At 42.1% G+C, this 14,110-nt stretch overlaps 1 protein-coding gene across 1 annotated transcript in view; it reads left to right on the plus strand.

Annotated features, from left to right (window-relative positions):
• EFHC2 (EF-hand domain containing 2) overlaps positions 1-14,110 on the plus strand; it is a 204,181-nt gene that overhangs the window by 17,541 nt on the left and 172,530 nt on the right. The window contains exon 2 of the mRNA XM_073013784.1: positions 13,694-13,882. Within this exon, the coding sequence (XP_072869885.1) occupies positions 13,694-13,882 (189 nt within the window). The remainder of the gene's footprint in view (positions 1-13,693; positions 13,883-14,110) is intronic.

The following is a 14,110-nucleotide window of genomic DNA, read 5'->3' on the forward strand; positions in this document are numbered from 1 at the left end:
TCTCTACAAAAATTACAGAAATTAGCAGGGTGTGGTAGTGTGCACCTGTAGTCCCAAGCTACTCAAGAGGCTGAGGTGGGAGGATAGCTTGAGCCCAGGAAGTCAAGGCCACAGTGAGCTGTGATCACGCCACTGCACTCCAGCCTGGGTGACAGAGCAAGACCCTGTCTCAAAATAAATAAATAAATAAAAATTAATGCTTCTAAAGTGCTTAGAGCAGTGCTACAATTGTTAGCTATTATGGCAACAGAAATGACATTTATATTTGCTTATCTAGCTCATGGTGGTCCTAGTAAGCTGTCCCATTCTTTTTTTTTTTTTTTTTTTTTGAGACGGAGTCTCGCTCTGTCGCCCAGGCTGGAGTGCAGTGGCGCAATCTCGGCTCACTGCAAGCTCCGCCTCCCGGGTTCACGCCATTCTCCTGCCTCAGCCTCCCGAGTAGCTGGGACTACAGGCGCCCGCCACTGCGCCTGGCTAATTTTTTCTATTTTTAGAAGAGACGAGGTTTCACCATGGTCTCGATCTCCTGACCTTGTGATCCGCCCGCCTCGGCCTCCCAAAGTGCTGCGATTACAGGCGTGAGCCACCGCGCCCGGCCAGCTGTCCCATTCTTACCAAGCACCTCACTCTACCTGCCTTTGTCCTGTGGTTGTCAAGCATCTGGGCTTTTGAGTGTAGCCTAGAAAGAAACAAGAGACTGCTGTGCTGGGGTTCTAAAACAGAGGTTGCAAACAGATCAAGAGCTCCTAATGTAGATGACTATAGCCAGCTTCTCAGTTTGGATTAACTTTACGGTTTCTGTAGCGGCCTTGATAACTAACTGATTAATCAACTTATGCATGTAATAAAATTGCCCTTCCAATTTTTAGCAGCGAGGAAGGGGTGCTGATATTAGCTTTTAATTTGATATGAAGCAGAGTCTGGATTTGGCTGCCACCTTTCCAACAGTGGTAGAATGGGAATCAGGGAGTTGAGATGCCAAGGAGCACTGATCTAGGATCTAGGAATAGTTATGTTCCTAACTTTATCATTTGCTAAGACATTTGCTAATTTCCTTGAATTGAGACTGAGTACCAATTCACAGTCACTATGGCAAAGGTTAGGTTGCCATGCCATCTTAAGAGGCTATAATGGCAAATCTCAAGCTTGTATATGTGTGTGGGGGTGTGGGGCTGTGGGGCAAACATTTTAAACAAGTGCCCTATGGACTGTTACATCGTATCAAACAAATTCTCAACATGTTAGTTTCTAAGGTATAGAATTCTGAATTGAAATCTCAAGCTAATACTCTAATAGCGCAAAAATGGAGTTTTGCATGCTATGTCAATTAGAATAACAATAGCAATTGGCATCATTGAACTTAAAAAAAGTGTGTGTGTGTTTTGTTGTTTTGAGTTTGTGTGAATTCACAACTCACAAGCCAAGAGTTTTGGAGAGGTTTTAGCAATAGTTCCTTTCATGCTAAAAACATTGTTTTAAATAATTAGGTGTGGCTGATTTTATTTTATTTAGCACGAGAATTGGAAATATTTAACAAGTATCTGGATAATACTCTTTGGGTGGAGAATTTGCTCATAAATTTAGCAGCAACTTGGTTGAATGAACTGCATTCTGACTTTGATATATTTTGGTTTCTCCTCAATTTTTATAGCATTGTGGATTTTATGGGCCCCACATGCTTCCATACAACTCTGTTGGCCTTGTTGGAGTTTAATGTTTAAAATTAAAAGGCCCTGTCATATGATATTCTTAGTTATTGTTACTATTATAGCTGGACAAAGATATGCTGGTAAGAGTTTGTAGCAATTGTGTGTGTGTGTGTATGTGGGCGGTGGGTGGGGGGGCGGGTGTGTAGTGGTTACTGCCCCTCAAAGAAGCAAGCATGTAGCTACCCAATGGGTTTTTCTCACCCACTGCCCAGATAGAGCCGATTTATCAAGACAGAGGGATTGCAATAAAGTTTCATATAATCAGAGCCACCTAAATGGGAGACCAGAGTTTTATTACTCTCAAATAATTCTCCCTGAAAATTTTGAGACGGAGGTTTTTAAAAGACAGTTTGGCAGGCAGGGGCCTAAGGAATGGGGAATGCTGATTGCTGGTTCAGGGATGAAATCATAGGGAATTGAAGCTGCCGTCTTGTACTGAGTCAGTTCCTGGATGGGGGCCACAGACCAGATGAGCCATTTTACCTGTCTGGGTGGTGCCAACTGATCCATCAGAATGCAGGATCTGGAAATTATCTTGAACACCAGTCTTAGGTTTTATAATAGTAACGTTATCTGTGGGAGCAATTGGGGAGGTTAGAAATCTTGTGGTCTCAGGCTGCGTGATTCCTAAGCCATAATTTCCAATCTTGTGGCTAATTTATTAGTTTTACAAAGGTGATCTGGTCCTCAGGCAAGGAGCAGGGGTTTGTTTCGGGGAGGCGCTGTTATCATCTTTGTTTCAAATTTAAACTATAAACTCCTCCCAAAGTTAGTTCGGCCTATGTCCAGGAATGAACAAGAGTAGCTTGGAGGTTAGAAGCAGGATGGAGTCGGTTAGGTCACATTTCTTTTACTGTCATAATTTTTGCAAAGGCAGTTTCAGGCATACCTCTTTTGCCCTTGTTTTTTCCAGCACCTTCTCTTTCTCTTGCAGTGGTGGTGACCAGGAAAGGAAGGTTAGCCTTGTGGAGGGCTCTTGAATTTCAATCCACCTCTTCAGCCTCCTTTAGAAATACTAGCAGAAATGAGCCTTATACCCCATAAGATGTTGTTTAAGTGTCTGACTTTGCTATTTAAGGCTCTCTATGGATTGATTTCCACATTAACTGTTCCAAGTTCGTGTCCCACTACTGTAGGAAATGCCCCTGTATCTAGCTGGGTCTAGTCCTGGTCCTTCAACATGCTTCAGCATCTTTTCTCTTACTCTGCCCAAATTCAGTGCATGGTTCAAGGTTCACTTTAAGACTCAAATTCCACATGAAGTTTTCTCTGGCATCGACCACTCCATAGAATACTTCTTTGAATTCCTATAGCCCTAATCTATATACATAGGGTTGGCTGTTTGCTACAGTGGGTTGCCCAAAAAATAAATCTTAAAAACAGATGGTATGTTTAAGTTGAAGAACTATTGACTCATACCTATCAGACCCTGTTGAATATTTCTTATTCAACATTTAACATGTGGCCCTGCTTCCATGGAACTAAGAAAAACAGTGTTAAAAGTGACATTTGACCCAGGAATGAAGATCAGATAATTAATGTTCATGGAGCAAATATTATGGCCAATAATGTCATAAAAATGGAGATAAATCTATAAATCTACTTGTGGAAAAAAATATATAAGCTCTTAGGTTGGTTAGTAAGGGAGTCATACTTGGTCCCTTTTTTTTTGGATGGAGTCTTACTCTGTCACCCAGGCTGGAGTGCAGTGGTGCGATCTCGGCTTACTGCAACCTCCACCTCCCAAGTTCAAGTGATCCTCCTGCCTCAGCCTCCTGAGTAGCTGGGACTACAGGTGCATGCCACCACACCTGGCTAATTTTTATATTTCTGGCAGAGACAGGGTTTCACCATGTTGGCCAGGCTGGTCTCAAACTCCTGTACTTGGTCCCTTTTTATTGGAGCTCTGACTCAGTTCTCTCTAAAAGCTAATACCAAGTCCTTATTCTTGAGAAAACAAAATAATAAATGCTAACAGGCAGGCACAGTCACAGATATTCTCTCACTTAGTCCTAACCACTGTCTCGTGAAGCAGGTATTATTATTCTCACTTCAGACATGGCAAGCCAGAGGCCTCTGGAGAAGTAAAGTGACTGCTCCAACATCACATGGCCCATAGAGGCAAAGCTGGAAGGTGAATGCCAGGCTTCTGATGCCAGATCTCCTGTCCTATCCTTTATGACCCTATTACTCCCTGGTTCTGCTCTCCATTCCAAATGTTTGATTATTAGATTTAAGGGTGTCTAAGCCAGGTAACATGAACAGGGAAAGATCAGCTGACAGTATCTGATTTTTTGAAAATAATCCACAGCTTATGTTCTATTCATTCAATAGATGCTCATTGAACACCTACTATGTGCCAGGCCCTATAGTCCTTACTGTCAGAAAGTACAAAGTCTGGTATAAAATGCAAGTATATAAACAGGAAACTATAGTATAATATGCTGATTACAGTGATGGTTATACAGGAATTATGGGTATAGAATGAATGAATCAAGAATAAACCTTGTGAGATTGTTTGTTTCTGTCTGTACCACTGCTGCCCTTTCAAGGAGCACATGTATAATTTTTTTAAAAATATTTTATTCTCTGTTCTAGGCACTTCGCCTGGCCCTGGTGATACAGCTGGGGGTGGGGGAGGGGAAAGCGTAAGTTCCTAAATAGTTAAAGACAGGGTAACCTTCTAGACTTTAATAGAAGATCTATGCAGGAACAGAATGTTCTGTCTCTGGCAGTCAGAGAAGACTTTAAGAGATGACATTTAGATGATCTTTTATTTATTTCTTGCATTTTTCTGAGCTTGGGTTATTTTAAGGAAATTATAAATACTAGAAACTCAAGAGTTTTGATTTGCAATACCTTACCTAGAGCTGTTCAAGAGCCATATGGTTCACAAGCTATTTCTGTTCCCATGATTCCGCTGAAACCATTCTCGTCAAGGTCACCAGCCACCTCCATGTTGCCAAATCAGGGGGTCAAGTCTCAAGCCTCGTCTTCATTTGACTTATTAGTAGCCTTTAACACAGTTAGTCATGTGTTCCTTCAAATGCTTTCTTTATGTAGTTTCCATGATACTGAACTCTCCTGGTGTTCTTCCCATCTTACCAGCTGCCCCTTTTTAGTCTTGTTTGCTAATTCTACCCCATCTCCCTGATCACGTAACATTGGGATATTTTAAAGCTCAGTCTTGGACTTCTTTTCTGCACTGTCATCATTCATTGTAGCACTGTAGCCTTAAATACCATCCATCAACTGATGTATATCAAATTTTTATATCCAGCCTTGACTTTTTGCTTGAACTTCAGACTCCCATATCTACCTGCTAGTCCACATTTCTACTTGCTTGTCTGAGTGGTATCTTGAATGTAACATGTCCAAAATAGAATTCTGGACTCCTGTGCCTGCCTCCTACCTCCAGAATTCTCATTTAAGTTCTCTCCCACCATTCTGCATCCCAGCACCTAAAACTCCATTCTTCTCATTGTTCAGACCAAAATACTTGGGGTTGTTAACAACTCATCCCTTTTTCCACACCCTACATCTAATCTATTGGTAAATCCTTTTTGTTCTACCTTCAAAATACATACAGAACTTGATCACTTCCACTGTCTCTACTTCTATTACCCTGGTCTAGGCCACTATCATTTCTTGCCTGGACTATTGCAATATTCCCAGTTCTTTGTATTGTGACCAGAGCGATCCTTTCTATGCCCTGCTCAAAACAAAATCTAGTGTTCTTTAAACCCCTAAGGCACTGGCCCCTGTTTATACTCTTAATCTCATGTCTCAAGTTAGAGGACTCTAGACCTTTCAAACATTAGTATAATGTGGTGTGCTGCAAGGTAAGGCCTAACAGGGGAGGTTGTATGACAATCCAGAGTGCAGGAGTGAATGGAGGAGAGAAGGCACTCTCAGTGACTGCAGACTACTGTTTCGTGAAACATGAAGATAGAGGATGGGAGGGAGTGAAGACAGTAATGAAAGCAAGACTAAGGGCTGAAGGAGGCTTTTCTTCCTCTAAGAGGTGAAAGACTTGAGTGTCTTTATGAGTCCATTGAAAGGAGGTCATGGAAGGGAGAGGCTAATGCTGTTGATCACTGACTTACCAGGGACACAAGCAAGCCAGTACTGGAAGGAGAGACAGTTAGAGCCCACGTGAATATGGAGATCAAAAATTGACTGCAGTCACTTTTGTTTGCTTAGGTGCGTGGTTTTATCCCACCACTTCACTCTGTCTTCTGACCAGAGCCTTCTAAGTATCTTCAGTCTAACCCTTCCCAGCCCTTCTATTATGCCTGCCAGTCAATCCCAGCACCTTCTCCCTTGTTCTGCTCCAGGCTCCTGAACACTGTGGATGTGACACAGCTCCTGAGGGTCACATTGCTTCCTGGATCACTATTCTTCTCTGTCTCCTAATTCCTGCCCTCCTCCCAGGTGCTTTAAACTTATCTACTCCAGGCCAGGTGCGGTGGCTCATGCCTGTAATCCCAGCACATTGGGAGGCCAAGGTGGGTGGATCACCTGAGGCTGGGAGTTCGAGACCAGCCTGGCCAACATGGTGAAACTCCGTCTCTACTAAAAATACACAAAAATTAGCCAGTTGTGATGGCATGCACCTGTAATCTCAGCTACTTGGGAGGCTGAGGCAGGAGAATCGCTTGAACCCAGGAGGCAGAGGTTGCAGTGAGCCAAGATTGCACCACTGCACTCCAGCCTGGGCAACAGAGTGAGACTCTGTCTCATAAAAATGCATAAATAAATAAATTAAATAAATAAATAGTAAAAAAAAAAAAAAACTTATCTACTCCTGTGACATTTGTTTGATAGGGTCAGAGGCTATGAAACTTTAGAAGCATACATGCTACCTTTGGAATTTAAAAAATGTATTCGATCCATTGCCATGGATCCATGCCAACCGATCCATTATTTACTTAATATCTCTCTGTGAAATGAATCACTCTTGGAAAACTAAAACCTATTTAAAAGGGAAACTTTATATCCTTACCATAAATGAAAACCACACCATTTGATCTAAGTGGAAGGTCATGGTAAGAAAAAAAGAAAACAAAACAGTGTTTTAGATTTGATGCCTGTAAAATGTTATGAGCCTGAGCCCTGCTTTCTTTTTATAGGCAAGTATTTGGGAGTATAGTCAGTACTACCAAATTGAGACTTACCCTTGCCTTAATCAAAAGGAAGAAGATAGAGCAAGATGAACATTCTTGCATACCCGCTGAAATCATCTCCATTACCAACTAGGGTGGCATCCCTGGAAAGAGTGAGGCCCGGGTGTTTGTGTGCACAAAGTGTTTGTGTGCACAGTTAGCTCAAGTGTTGGCATGCTGTGGCTTGCTTAATCAGTTTCAGTTTAAGATTGGTTGAAGATCTTCATGTTAAGATATAGCAGTGGCCTCTTTAAAAGTCTTTTGTGCCTGTCGCGGTGGCTTATGCCTATAATCCCAACACTTTGGGAGGCTGAGGCAGGCGGATTACTTGAGCCTGGCAGTTTGAGACCAGCCTGGCCAACATGGTGAAACCCTGTCTCTACTGAAAATACAAAAAGAGCCAGGCGTGGTGGTGGGCACTTGTAATCCCAGCTACTTGGGAGGCTGAGACAGGAGGATCACTTGAACCTGGGAGGTGGAAGTTGCAGTGAGCTGAGATTGCGCCACTGCACTCCAGCCTGGGTGACAAGAGTGAGACTCCGTCTCAAAAAAAAGAGTCTTTTGCCTTCAGACCTTTCCCCTTCCAACCTACCCTGCCCACTCTTAGTGGATCTGTCTTCAGATTTGCTGCCTCATATTGTCCCTGTGTCCCTCGGGAAGCTTTAATGGCTCCTTGTTACCTATTTGATCCAGACACAAGGTTCAATTTGGCAACCAGTGAATCTACCACTCAAGTTTTATGGGCTTCCTATATCTGCAACAATCTGTTAGATGGTGAGGGGACATAGAAAGAGGAAGAAATACACACCATGGTCCTAGAGTTTAAAAAATGTGTCATCTGGTTGAGGAGACAGATCAGACATGAGTATGTGCACATATTATGGTGCATGTACACGACGAAGGGCTGGTGGTCAGGGAAGGCCTCATGAATCTGCCCATCCCTGTGCTTGGTCATCATATAGCTCATTTGTGGTGTGTGAATCTCATGCTGGCTGGGGTTTTCTTTTTTATTGTGGTAAAATACACAAAGTATAAAAGTTACCATTTTAACCATTTAAATTATACAATTCACTGGCATTTAGTACATTCACAATGCTGTGCAGCTGTCCCCACTATTTCAAGAAAATTTTCATCACTTCAAAGGAAACCTGTGCCCAGTAAGCAGTCACTCCCCATTCTTTCTTCCTCCCAGTCCCTAGCAACCACTAATCTGCCTTCTGTCTCTGTGAATTTGCCTATTTTGTATATTTCATATAAATGGAATCATAATACGTGGCCCTTTGTATCTGGCTTTTTTCTCTTAGCATAATGTTTTCAAGGTTCATCCATGTGGTAGCACATATCAGTGCTTTGTTCCCTTTGACGGCAGAATAATATTCCATTGTATGGATATACCACATTTGTTTAACCATTCATCAGCTGATAGACATTTGGGTTGTTTCCACCTTTTGGCTATGGTAAATAATGCTGCTATGAACATTTATGTGTAAGTTTCTTTCTGTGGATGTATGTTTTCAGTTCTCCTGAGAATATACCAAGGAATGCAACTGCTGGATCATATGATGATTCTATGTTTAGCTTAATGAGGAACTGCCAAACTTTTCCACAGCAGCCATGCTAGTGTACATCCCCCACCAGCAAGGTGTGACAGTTCCAGTGTCTCCACATCCTCACCAACATTTATTTTCCATTTTTAAAAAATTATAGCCACCCTAGTGAATGTGAAGCATTATCCCATTATATGTATGTATATATCTATGTATGTATGTATTTTTGAGACAGAGTCTCTGTCGCTTAGGCTGGAGTGCAGTGGTGCGATTGTAGCTTCATACCTCACTACAGCCTCAGCCTCATGAGCGCAAGCGATCCTTTCACCTCAGCCTCCCAAGTAGCTGGAACTATGGGCATGCACCGCCATGCCTGGCTAATTTTTGTATTTTATGTAGAGACAAGGTCTCACCATGTTGCTCAGGCTGGTCTCAAACTCCTGGACTCAAGTGATCTGCCTGCCTAAGCCTCCCAAAGTATTGAGATTAAAGTATGAGCCACTGTGCCTGGCTTCATTGTACTTTTGATTTACATTTCCCTAATGACTAATGGCATTGGACATATTTTCATGTGCTTGTTGGCCATTTGTATATCTTCTTTGGAGAAATGTGTATTCAAGTCCTTTTGTTACACGCCGAAAGAATGAAGGTCATGGTCAACTCAGTATACCACTGGAGGCTATATGAGTAAACAGCAAACTGTTTCTCATAAATGCAGAATGTTGGCAAACTGACAAACTGTCTGCCGCCCGGAAGGAATACTGAGGGCAGTCATGCCCCAAACGCAGTGTTTCTTGTGATTAGGTACATCTGAAGCCTGTTAGTAATAATATGAACCTGTGATCAATTAAGGAGCTGACCAATCATTACCTCCTCCCTGCTCATTCTACCCAATAAATACGAAGATCTGTGGACGCTCAACAGGGGGTGGTAGGGGGTGGTGGGGGGTGGTGGGGGGGTGGCGGGGGGTGGCGGGGGGTGGCGGGGGGTGGCGGGGGGCGGCGGGGGGCTGCCTTTGCTCACTAGAAGCAGAGAGCTGTCTTCCCTGGACCCTTCCTTTAAAACAGTTTCTTTTGTCCTAAGTTTTCATTTCTATGTTTGTTCCCGTTCATTCAGTCTCGTAATGACGGTCTCAAGTAGTAACAGTAGTGACTCTTGTAATGACGGTCTCAAGTACTAACAGTAGTAACTGTCATAATGACGGTCTTAAGTAGTAACAGTAATAACTGTCATGGTGATGGTCTCAAGTAGTAACCATGGCAGTCTACCACATCCTTTGCCCATTTTTAAATTGAATTGTTTGTGTTTCTGCTGAGTTGTAAGAATCTTTATATATTCTATATAATAGACCCTTATATGATTTCCAAATATTTTCTGTCATTCTCTGGGTTTCTCTGTTTTTTAGAAATGACATCTCACTCTATTTCCCAGGGTGGTCTTGAACTCCTGGGCTCCAGTGATTCTCCCAGCTTAGCCTCTTAAAGTGTTGCTGGGATACAGACTTGAGCTACCTCATCCAAACTTCATTCTATGGGTTTTTTCACTCTCTTGATAGTATCCTTTGACACACAGTTTTAATTTTGATGAAGTCATGTATGAAACCCATTGCCAAATCCAGAGCCATAGTGACTGGCTTCTTTTCTAGGGTTGGGAGCTATGGCTTGCCCAAGGCCATGTCCCCAAAGTCTCTCACAACTTAGCACCCAATGGATGCTCACCAGATGTTTGTAGAAAGGATGACTATGTAGTGGGATGTGAGCTGGCCCTTGGTGGGGAGAGCGGTTTGTGTAGAGGTATAGCCTGACCAGGGACATGACTTTGAATAGACGTTAAGGTGCCTTGTAAGCTATAAGATGTGGTCTGACCGAAGAGGGGGGTACACATGAACAAATTGTGGAATTCTGGGGGATAGGTAGCTGAGTGAGGCCTTCAACGGTGGCAAGGGCTTCTTCCATGTGATTATGGAAACCTAGATCCATGGAGGAAACTTGTGAGTAGTGGAGAAAGTTCCTCGGGGAAGGAAGGCTGGCTGTGACTTCATCTTTATACCATACTCTCTAGAATAGGGCCTGGTCAATATTAGGCCTTAGTAAATATTCCAGTGGCCTGATGAAGGAGACTTTTAAGATATTTACATGAGAGGCTTTTCATGATATAGTCGTCCTTATATATTCTACTCTAGCTCACCCTCCTTCCAAACTTGACCTTGACTTTCTTTTTTACTAGATTTGCCCCTCTCCCTAGGTGCTGTCAGCTCAGCTGCAGTACCTCACTCATAACCCTGCTTGGAACATCCTTGCCTCTCCTCTCCTATCTAATTCATCTCATTCCTCCAGGCCCAAGACAGTATCCAGTTATCCACAGAACCTCAACACTACTACTCCAGCACATCAGTGTGTGGCTCTGGTCAGCCATACACTTAGCCATACACTTACCAGAGCTTAGGGTCACATGATCTTAGGTTCAGATCTCAGGCTCCAGTAGTTATTGTGTAACTTTGGGTGGGCCAGTCTCCCTCTCTCTGCCTTGGTTTCCTCATTGGAAAAATGGCAGTAATAACACTGATAAAACAGTTTTGTGACAGTGAACTGAGATAATAAATGAGATATAAAACCCTTAGTAAAGCATCCAGCTCATAGTAAGTGGTCAAAAATGGTAGCTGTACTGTTTTCTAGTTGTTTTCTGTATTTGGCTGTTCTCGTGTTGCTACAAAGAAATACGTGAGGCTGGGTAATTTATTAAAAAAAAAAAAGGCTTAATTGGCTCATGGTTCTGCAGGCTATACACGAAGTGTGGTGTTGGCATCTGCTTCTGATGAGGGCCTCAGAAAGCTTCCAGTCAGGTGGAGGGCAAAGGGAGAGCCAGTATATCACATGGTGAGAGTGGGAGTAAGAGAGAGAAGGGGGAGGTCCCAGACTCTTTTAAACAACCAGATCTCATGTGAACTAACTGAGCGACAACTCATTTATCACTAAGGGGATGGTGTGAAACCATTCATGAGAGATCTGCCCCCACGATCCAATTACCTCCCACCAGGCCCCACCTCCAACACTGAGAATCACATTTCAACATGAGATTTGGAGAGGACAAACATCCAGACTGTATCATTTTGTAAATCTAAATCTTGCTTCCTCCACAAGATTGTGGGTTTTTTTCTTCGGGGCAGGGGCTGAGTCTTATGCTTATTTTAACTCGTATATTTGGCACAAAGCTAGGACTATAGTAAGTACTTAAGAAACATTTGTTGGTTTGAGGTGACTTTATGATTACTCGGAGTTACTTGCTTTAGGAGACAGTATATCATTATTAAATTCTATATTATTCCACTATTCATTTTCTGAAAGGCAACTTTTGCTTTGTTTTATGGGGATCTGGGACTGCCTTGTGGTAATCTGATTGTATGTGTGAGCAAGTGTGTGTGTATGTATGTGCGAGAAAGAGAGACAGAGAGATAGAGTGGAGGCAATGGTGGAGGTAGTGACAATTGGTTCCCTAAGGGGCAGAGCCAGCTATAGCTCACCATCCTAACCACTGCATCTAGCTTTCCTCTCCCAGCCCTAGAGCGGGGCTGTTATCTGCCCAGGGCAGCTGTTATGGCCCTGACTCCCCTGGGGAGGGCTGCTCAGGCCTTCCTCATTCTTCCAGGCTGCCTTTTTCCACAAAAGGAAATGAGGTCTTTTTGACCCTATCAGACTTCTCTGCCAAGGCATCATGTTTTGCAAGAGGCTATTGCCCTGGCTATATACAGTCCTGGGCAATGTGCTAATATTAAAGAAGCAAATTCAGGATAATGGTTACCTCTGGAGAAGGGAGGCAGGGCTATGAGCTCTGAGATAAAGCTTCAGTTATCTCTGAGGTGTTTATTTTTTATGCAGGGCTGTGGGGCATATGAGTGTTCATTTATTATCATGAACATTATATAATCTTGAATTTGCCGCTTATTTCTATGCATGTATTATCTATAAATATTACCATATTTTTAGGGTATTTTCCAGCTTTGTATATGTGTTGTGAAATTTTATGTGTACTTCAGCTACCTGTATTTTTTGCCTGACAGTTTTTGAGATTTGTCTGTTTTTTTGTTTGTTTTATGAGACAGAGTTTTGATCTTGTTGCCCAGGCTGGAGTGCAATGGCATGATTTTGGCTCACAGCAACCTCTGCCTCCCAGGTTCAAATGATTCTCCTGCCTCAGCCTCCCAAGTAGCTGGGATTATAGGTGCCCACCACCATGCTCGGGTAATTTTTTATATTTTTAGTAGAGACGGGGTTTCACCATGTTGGCCAGGCTGGTCTTGAACCCCTGACCTCAGATGATCCTCCTGCCTCAGCCTCCCAAAGAGCCGAGATTACAGGCATGAGCCACTGCGCCCGGCCTAGATTTGTCTATATTGATATATGTAATATGAGACTTTGTGTTAATATTCCATTTTATAAAGAGATATATGTATCTTTTCTGCTATGGGTAGACATTTTAGTGGTTTCCTATTTTTCACTTTTGCAAACAGTGCTATAACAAATAGTCTGGTATGCAGTTCCTTGTGCCTAAGAGAAAATACTTGTGTGGGAGTGGACTGGCTAGGCCATAGGACATTAATGCCTCTCTCTTTGTTCGTATTGCCACATCGCTCCTCAGAGTGATTGTCCTGCTTTACCTTCCCACCAGCAGTGCACAAATGTTGATGTTGGCTATGTCCTTGCCAACCCTTGGTAGTTGTATCTGTGATTTCTCCTTTCTCTCCAGATCACCAGAAAAGGTGGGAGATAAGGTTTTGCAATTAAAGGAGAATGTCAGCTCTGAAGAATTTCCTGTTACATTTACTTTAATGAGGAAAAGATTTTGTTCTCTGTTTTGGTGAAAATAATGTTTAGACCTCTGTGGAAAACAGTTACATACACTTTTTATTCTGAAGCAGAGCAGTTTTTTCTTTTCTTTTTTTTCTGTTAGCATTCTTGGCAAACAAGTAGGAAAGACCAATTAGGAAGCTAATGTTCTAAATATTTACTTGCAGTAATAGTCATTTTTTAATGTTTTATATAGCATGGAGCATTAGGTTTATGTTTACTGCCTTTCGATGTTTTGAATTGGTTAAAATGAATTAAGAGTGTGACACAACTTTATGGATAAAGATTGATCATAATTATTTGCCACTTTATTTGCATTTTGTGAGGGAAAAATACATGGTAAGAAAATGTGTTGACATTTTACAAACAGGTTAGAAAAGTCATAAAGAGTAATTTTGGCTATTTTATGTTGTCTTTTATGTTCACAGGTGGGAAAGGAGAAGTTTCACAAATCCCAACATTGGGGCTTTTGCAACAATGTTATGATGTTAGTGAGTGATGAAAAGCCTGGAATAGGTGGAGAACCACTTCTGGGACAAAAGATAAAGCCGAAATGTAGCATATATCCTAAAGGAGATGGAAGTGATGTACCATCATGGGTAGCCTTTGATAAACAGGTAAGTCACATGACATTGGGAGGAATGCAATCTTAGAATTTTACAGATGCTAAATAGCTTTGAGAAAGTAGGAGTCTTCAGTGTAAATGTTAAGGCTAATTCTTTTTCTTTTTGCCTTTTCTACTTATTATTGCCTTTATTTTTAGTGTTTTATTTTTAGTGTTTCTCCCCTTGTCTTTATTTGTTTAAATTGACAAACATAATTGTATATATTTATGGTGTACAACA

This window comes from Chlorocebus sabaeus, chromosome X (genome assembly GCF_047675955.1).
Source record: "Chlorocebus sabaeus isolate Y175 chromosome X, mChlSab1.0.hap1, whole genome shotgun sequence".
In the NCBI taxonomy this organism is placed as follows: Eukaryota; Metazoa; Chordata; class Mammalia; order Primates; family Cercopithecidae; genus Chlorocebus; species Chlorocebus sabaeus.